At 47.3% G+C, this 8,710-nt stretch overlaps 1 protein-coding gene across 2 annotated transcripts in view; it reads right to left on the bottom strand.

The window, feature by feature from the left end:
* Positions 1 to 3,827: 3,827 nt before the first annotated feature.
* TRA2B (transformer 2 beta homolog) overlaps positions 3,828 to 8,710 on the bottom strand; it is a 127,863-nt gene continuing 122,980 nt past the window's right edge. For both annotated transcript variants that reach the window (XM_063934125.1, XM_063934126.1), the window contains exon 9: positions 3,828 to 4,151. In XM_063934125.1, coding sequence (XP_063790195.1) covers positions 4,141 to 4,151 — 11 coding nt within the window. In that variant the 3' untranslated portion in view covers positions 3,828 to 4,140. The remainder of the gene's footprint in view (positions 4,152 to 8,710) is intronic.

The raw sequence follows: 8,710 nt of genomic DNA, 5'->3' as shown, positions 1-8,710 counted from the left end.
GGAGCAAAATCCTGGCTTTCATTGACAGACGTATCCTCTGGTGCATATGTAGGTGAGATCCCGACCACTGAGCCAAGAGATCCAGCTGAAATGATCAAGCATGAAACCTTCCATACTACAGAACCTCGTAGGAGGCAACCATCTTCCCCAGAAGGCAGATGCACTGATGAACAGATACTCTGGTAGGCTTCAAGACATCCCGGAACATTGTTTGAATCACCAATGCTTTCCCCACCAGTAGAAAACACCCTCTGCACTTCCGGGTCTAGAATCATCCCCAGGAAAGAGCCTCCTTGTCGGCTCCAGATAAGACTGGAAGGTTCAGGATCCAACCGTGCTCCTTGAGCAGTTGTGTCGAGAGAGCAATAGATCGTAACAACTTCTCCCTGGATGACGCCTTGATCAGATACAGAATTATGTCCACCCATTGCGGCGGAGAACCATCATCTCTGCCATCACCTTGGTGAAGACCCTCGGTGCCGTGGAGAAACCGAAAGGCAGCACCTGAAACTGATAGTCCAACAGTACAAACCTGAGATATGCCTGATGCGGCAACCAAATGGGAATGTGGAAGTACGCATCCTTGATGTCCAGGGACACCAGGAACTTAAGTTCAGAATTGGATGTACCGAACCACCCGGCTTCGGTACCATACAAGGTTCGATTAGTAACCTTTGTTTCACTGATGGGGCGGAACTGGAACAATGACCTCGGACACTACCAATTTTCGGATAGCTTCCATAAGAATTGTTCTGTCTGACAGCAGAGCTGGCAAGCCTGATTTGAATAAACTGTGAGGTGGGAAAGTTTGAAACTCCAGCCTGTACCACCCCTGGACACCATGGGGGTCATTCAGAGTTGATCACTGCAAAAAAAAATGGCAGCTAGCGATCAGGCTAAAAAAATAAAATCAGCATTTCTGCGCATGCGCATTGCGCACACGCGACGTACTTTCACAAAAGCCGCCGTAGTTTTACACAAGGTCTAGCGACGCTTTTCAGTCACACTGCTGATCGTTGAGTGATTGACAGGAAATGGGTGTTTCTGGGTGGTAACTTAGTTTTCGGGGTGTGTGTGAAAAAACCCAGGCATGTCAGATAAAAATGCAGGAGTGAAGAAACGGGGAGTGAATGGCCGAACGGAGGGCATTTGTGACGTCAAAACAGGAACTAAATAGTCTGAAGTGATCACAAGGTAGTAGGTCTGCAGCTACTCTGAAACTGCACAATTTTTTTTGTAGCAGCGATGCGATCCTTTCGTTCGCACATCTGCTAAGATACACTCCCAGAGGGTGGCGGCTTAGCATTTGCACTGCTGCTAAAAGCAGCTAGCGAACAACTCGGAATGAGGGCCTATATCCACCAGACGACCTCCAGATGTGGCTGAAAAGCCAGAGTCTTGCTCCCACCTGACCTTCTTCCAGGCTGTGCTGTCCACAGTCATGCGGAGGACTTTGAGGTAACAGAAGCAGGCTTCTGGTCTTGGGAACCTACGGGAGCAGGCTTTTTTCCTTTAGCACGACCATCTCTGAAGGTGTGCGGCAGCTTGTTTTTTCTAGCCCTCGCAGGCCGAAAGGACTGTGACGTGGCTGGTGTAAAAGGCTTCTTCGTAGCTGGTGCAGCTGTGGTGAGAAAAGGAGACTTACCCACGGTAGCCATGGCAATCCACGCATCCAGCGCCTCCCCAAAGAGAGCCTGTCCTGTATAGTGTAGGCCCCCACACTTTTCCTGGATTCCGCGTACACAGACCATTGGCGCAGTCAGAGACCCCTGCGAGCCAAGATGGACATGGAGATCCCGCAGCCATTGAACCCAGGTCAGTCATGGAATCTACCAGGAACCTTGTGGAATCCTGAATGTTACGTAAAAATAAATCAACATCACCTTTATTCATCGTAGTAGAGTGATCAACCACCTGGCTATTGCTTCAGAAATCCATGCACAGGAAATAGTAGGCCGCAGTATAGCCCCTGAGGCCGTGTATATGGATTTGAGTGTAACATCCACCTTGTGATCTGCCGGGTCCTTCAACAAGGTAGATCCCGGGACTGGTAAAACCACCTGTTTTGACAGCCTGGAGACAGGCATCAACTATCGGCAGAGACTCCCACTTCTTTCCATCTTCCTCTGGGAAGGGAAAGGCAAACCAAGACCCTCTTAGCGATCTGGAATTTTTATTCTCTGGATTTTCCCAGGCTTTTTCAAAGATAGCATTTAATTCCTTAGATGCTGGGAAGGTGAGAGGCCTTTTCACGGACCGTAAAAAGGCCTCCTCAACCTGAGTTGTCAGAAATGTGCAACACATCCCGTATGGCTTCAATCATCAACTGCACCCCCTTTGCAAGTGATGCCATCCCCCCTCAACACATCACCGTCACCATGTCATCCTGAATAATCTTGGCAAGTGCACGTTTGTGAGAATGTACCGCAGGGGACCCTGAGGGAGCAGTATCAGACCATACAACCATAGAGGATTGCAGTACCTGAGTTGCATGCTCAGTTCTAGCAACCTTTACAGAAACCAGAGATATAGTCCCCCTAAGAGGCTAACTACACCGGTTCTCTTCTGGGATCTGTGCTACAACAGTGCAATACTGATTACATGGGATAGGATCTTCCTGAGAAGATAAATCCTCAGCAGCATATGAAACAGTCTCTAGACATGTTTCTTAATACACACCAATCACCCCACATACACACAGGGTACTGGACAGAGTTTCCCCCCCAAGAATGGCAAAGACACAGATTGGAGCCAACCCACACACAGCACTATTACAGGTATAGGGAGACCCTAAACCAGCATTGACTGTGTCCTTTAATAGGTGACAGCCTTTACGCCTCTCCTCCCTTCTACAACCCCCTAGTATTGTACAGATAGCTGGCGTTCCACTGGAGGGACTGATCTTCCACTTGCATCCGACTGCAGGAAAATGGCGCTGAAACGCTGCTGGGTCTGCACTGAGAAGATTCGCCCCCTTAATGGCACAGTCTTCCCACTCTTCAAAATTATACTGGCCTGAGGATTTTGAGTGCTGGCTGAAATCCACAGACCCCCCTCACGGCGCCGCACTGAAGTACCTCTGTGCTGTCCGGGAGCGCAGTTAATACTACACTCCTACCCTGAAGCTGCCATCTTCACACAGACCCCCCCCCCGCTTGTTTTTGGGTTGGGGGGGGAAATCACTCGCCACACTTCAGCTCTGCAAGGGGGTGGCAGCCTTCTGCTGGGGTGAGCGTTCCCCTGTGGCGGGGAGCGATCTATCCCCACTGGAGCTCAATGTGCAGTCAGCGGAGACAGTGGCTCAGACCCCGCAAGGCGGACACTGCTCTCCCCCCTTAGTCCTTCGTTGCAGGCAAGCTGTTGCCAACAGCCTCCTGTAAAAAAAATAAACTCTAAAAAAATAACTTTACTAGAAAAGCACTGTAGAGCTCCCCTAGCTGTGACCGGCTCCTCCGGGAACATTTTCTAAACCGAGTCTGGTAGGAGGGGCATAGAGGGAGGAGCCAGCCCACACTATTAAACTCTTGAAGTGCCAATGGCTCCTGGTGGACCTGTCTATACCCCATGGTACTAATATGGACCCCAGCATCTTCTAGGACATAAGAGAAAGATAGCCCATACTGGAGTATTCAGTTTTCCATATCCTGCTGTTTTTGAAACAAAAGTGTGTACTGCAACTTTTGAATCACCCTGTATTATGTGTTAGTCCATACCTAGTTATAACTGCTCATTCTACAGTGGTGGTGGTTCCAGAAACAGACCCATGCACTCCATTTAGTCACTACTACACAAAAGTTTATAATGAAATAAAATTAAAAACTTAAATATTATGGGGAGGGGGTAAAAAAAAGGAAAGAACATTTATTTTTAAAACAGTTTCCAGAAAATAAGACAATAGCTTCAAATAGAAAAAAACAAAATATAATGAACTTGTTAGTCAAAAAAAACAGACATGCAAACATCTGCAGAATGAATCATGATTATGCCTATACAAGCAGAAAACAGTTTTTTGTATTTTTATTTTTTACAAATCTACCAAAACATTGTCACAAAAAGGAGCTCATCGTGTATATCCAAGCTTTACTGTATATACGAACAAAATTTGCTGTGGTTTTAAAAGGACTTGAAGGAATTCATGTTTCAATAACGACCTGTAAGTAAAACAAAGTAATTGTAAGCAACAGAATACTTTAGTATTAAGTTTACATACAAGAAAACTGACACTTAATACTATAAGCAATCTAGGCTAGTTTTGAGTATTTCACAAACTGCAATAAAATAAGATTTTACTTACCGATAAATCTATTTCTCGTAGTCCGTAGTGGATGCTGGGGACTCCGTCAGGACCATGGGGATTAGCGGCTCCGCAGGAGACAGGGCACAAAAGTAAGCTTTTAGGATCACATGGTGTGTACTGGCTCCTCCCCCCATGACCCTCCTCCAAGCCTCAGTTAGGTACTGTGCCCGGACGAGCGTACACAATAAGGAAGGATCTTGAATCCCGGGTAAGACTCATACCAGCCACACCAATCACACCGTACAACCTGTGATTTGAACCCAGTTAACAGTATGATAACGAAGGAGCCTCTGAAAAGATGGCCCACAACAATAACAACCCGATTTTTGTAACAATAATTATGTACAAGTAATGCAGACAATCCGCACTTGGGACTACGAGAAATAGATTTATCGGTAAGTAAAATCTTATTTTCTCTAACGTCCTAGTGGATGCTGGGGACTCCGTCAGGACCATGGGGATTATACCAAAGCTCCCAAACGGGCGGGAGAGTGCGGATGACTCTGCAGCACCGAATGAGAGAAACTCCAGGTCCTCCTCAGCCAGGGTATCAAATTTGTAGAATTTTACAAACGTGTTCCCCCCTGACCACGTAGCTGCTCGGCAAAGTTGTAAAGCCGAGACCCCTCGGGCAGCCGCCCAAGATGAGCCCACCTTCCTTGTGGAATGGGCATTTACAGATTTTGGCTGTGGCAGGCCTGCCACAGAATGTGCAAGCTGAATTGTACTACAAATCCAACGAGCAATAGTCTGCTTAGAAGCAGGAGCACCCAGCTTTTTGGGTGCATACAATATAAACAGCAAGTCAGACTTTCTGACTCCAGCCGTCCTGGAATTATATATATATATATATATATATATATATATATATATATATATATATATATATATATATATATATATATATATATATATATATTTTCAGGGCCCTGACAACGTCTAGCAACTTGGAGTCCTCCAAGTCCCTAGTAGCCGCAGGCACCACAATAGGTTGTTTCAGGTGAAACGCTGACACCACCTTAGGAAGAAATTGGGGACAAGTCCGCAGTTCTGCCCTGTCCGAATGGAAAATTAAATATGGGCTTTTGTAAGACAAAGCCGCCAATTCTGACAATCGCCTGGCCGAGGCCAGGGCCAACAGCATGGTCACTTTCCATGTGAGATATTTCAAATCCACAGATTTGAGCGGTTCAAACCAATATGATTTGAGGAATCCCAACACTACGTTGAGATCCCACGGTGCCACTGGAGGCACAAAAGGGGCTGTATATGCAATACTCCCTTGACAAACGTCTGGACTTCAGGAACCGAAGCCAATTCTTTCTGGAAGAAATCTACAGGGCCGAAACTTGAACCTTAATGGACCCCAATTTGAGGCTCATAGACACTCCTGTTTGCAGGAAGTGCAGAAATCGACCTAGTTGAAATTTCTTCGTGGGGCCTTCCTGGCCTCACCCACGCAACATATTTTCACCACATGTGGTGATAACGTTGTGCGGTCACCTCCTTCCTGGCTTTGACCAGGGTAGGTATGACCTCTTCCGAAATGCCTTTTCCCTTAGGATCCGGCGTTCAACCGCCATGCCGTCAAACGCAGCCGCGGTAAGTCTTGGAACAGACATGGTACTTGCTGAAGCAAGTCCCTTCTTAGCTCCCGAGGCCATAAGTCCTCTGTGAGCATCTCTTGAAGTTCCGGGTACCAAGTCCCTCTTGGCCAATCCGGAGCCACGAGTATAGTTCTTACTCCTCTACGTCTTATAATTCTCAATACCTTGGTTATGAGAAGCAGAGGAGGGAACACATACACCGACTGTTACACCCACGGTGTTACCAGGACGTCCACAGCTATCGCCTGAAGGTCTCGTGACCTGGCGCAATACCTGTCCCGTTTTTTGTTCGGGCGGGACGCCATCATGTCCACCTTTGGTCTTTCCCAACGGTTCACAATCATGCGGAAAACTTCCCGATGAAGTTCCCACTCTCCCGGGTGGAGGTCGTGCCTGCTGAGGAAGTCTGCTTCCCAGTCGTCCACTCCCGGAATGAACACTGCTGACAGTGCTATCACATGATTTTCCGCCTAGCGAAAAATCCTTGCAGTTTTGCCACTGCCCTCCTGCTTCTTGTGCCGCCCTTTCTGTTTACGTGGGCGACTGCCGTGATGTTATCCCACTGGATCAATACCGGCTGACCTTGAAGCAGAGGTCTTGCTAAGCTTAGAGCATTATAAATTTGCTCTTAGCTCCAGTATATTTATGTGGAGAGAATTCTCCAGACTTGATCACACTCCCTGGAAATTTTTTCCCTGTGACACTGCTCCCCAGCCTCTCAGGCTGGCCTCCGTGGTCACCAGCATCCAATCCTGAATGCCGAATCTACGGCCCTCTAGAAGATGAGCACTCTGTAATCACCACAGGAGAGACACCCTTGTCCTTGGATATAGGGTTATCCGCTGATGCATCTGAAGATGCGATCCGGACCATTTGTCCAGCAGATCCCACTGAAGAGTTCTTGCGTGAAATCTGCCGAATGGAATCGCTTCGTAATAAGCCACCATTTTTACCAGGACTCTTGTGCAATGATGCACTGACTTTTCCTGGTTTTAGGAGGATCCCGATTAGCTCGGATAACTCCCTGGCTTTCTCCTCTGGGAGAAACACCTTTTTCTGGACTGTGTCCAGAATCATCCCTAGGACCAGCAGACGTGTCGTCGGAACAACTGCGGTTTTGGAATATTTAGAATCCACCCGTGCTGTCGTAGAACTACTTGAGATAGTGCTACTCCGACCTCCAACTGTTCTCTGGACCTTGTTCTTATCAGGAGGTCGTCCATTTTCTTTGAAGACGAATCCTCATTTCGATCATTACCTTGGTAAGGACCCTGGGTGCCTTGGACAATCCAACGGCATCGTCTGAAACTGATAGTGACAGTTTTGTACCACGAACCTGAGGTACCCTTGGTGAGAAAGGCAAATTTTGGGACATGGAGGTAAGCATCCCTTATGTCCCGGGACACCATATAGTCCCCTTCTTCCCGGTTCGCTATCACTGCTCTGAGTGACTGCATCTGGATTTGAACCTTTGTAAGTGTTCAAATATTTCAGATTTAGAATAGGTCTCACCTAGCCTTCTGGCTTCAGTACCACCATATAGTGTGGAATAATACCCCTTTCCTTGTTGTAGGAGGGGTAATTTTATTATCACCTGCTGGGAATACAGCTTGTGAATTGTTTTCAATACTGCCTCCCTGTCGGAGGGAGACATTGGTACAGCAGACTACAGGAACCTGCGAGGGGGAAACGTCTCGACATTCCAATCTGTACCCCTTGGATACTACTTGTAGGATCCAGGGGTCCTGTACGGTCCCAGCGTCATGCTGAGAACTTGGTAGAAGCGGTGGAGGGCTTCTGTTCCTGGGAATGGGCTGCCTGCTGCAGTCTTCTTCCCTTTCCTCTATCCCTGGGCAGATATGACTCTTATAGGGACGAAAGGACTGAGGCTGAAAAGACGGTGTCTTTTTCTGCAGAGATGTGATTTAGGGTAAAAAACGGTGGATTTTCCAGCAGTTGCCGTGGCCACCAGGTCCCATGGACCGACCCCAAATAATTCCTCCCCTTTATACGGCAATACATCTTTGTGCCGTTTGGAATCTGCATCACCTGACCACTGTCGTGTCCATAAACATCTTCTTGCAGATATGGACATCGCATTTACTCTTGATGCCAGAGTGCAAATATCCCTCTGCGCATCTCGCATATATAGAAATGCATCCTTTAAATGCTCTTATAGTCAATAAAATACTGTCCCTGTCAAGGGTATCAATATTTTTAGTCAGGGAATCCGACCAAGCCACCTCAGCTCTGCACATCCAGGCTGAGGCGATCGCTGGTCGCAGTATAACACCCGCATGTGTGTGTATACTTTTTAGGATATTTTCCAGCCTCCTATCAGCTGGCTCCTTAAGTACGGCCCTATCTGTAGATGGTACCGCCACTTGTTCTGATAAGCATGTGAGCGCCTTATCCACCCTAAGGGGTGTTTCCCAACGCGCCCTAACTTCTGGCGGGAAAGGGTATACCGCCAATAATTTTCTATCGGGGGAAACCCACGCATCATCACATACTTCATTTAATTTATCTGATTCAGGAAAAACTACAGGTAGTTTTTTCACATCCCACATAATACCCTTTTTTGTGGTACTTGTAGTATCAGAAATATGTAACACCTCCTTCATTGCCCTTAACGTGTGGCCCTAAAGGAAAATACGTTTGTTTCTTCACCGTCGACACTGAAATCAGTGTCCGTGTCTGGGTCTGTGTCGACCGACTGAGGTAAATGGGCGTTTTACAGCCCCTGACGGTGTTTTAGACGCCTGGACAGGTACTAATTTGTTCGCCGGCCGTCTCATGTCGTCAA

Source organism: Pseudophryne corroboree, chromosome 7 (assembly GCF_028390025.1).
Source record: "Pseudophryne corroboree isolate aPseCor3 chromosome 7, aPseCor3.hap2, whole genome shotgun sequence".
NCBI lineage: Eukaryota > Metazoa > Chordata > Amphibia > Anura > Myobatrachidae > Pseudophryne > Pseudophryne corroboree.
This window is presented reverse-complemented; position numbering and strand designations above follow the sequence as displayed.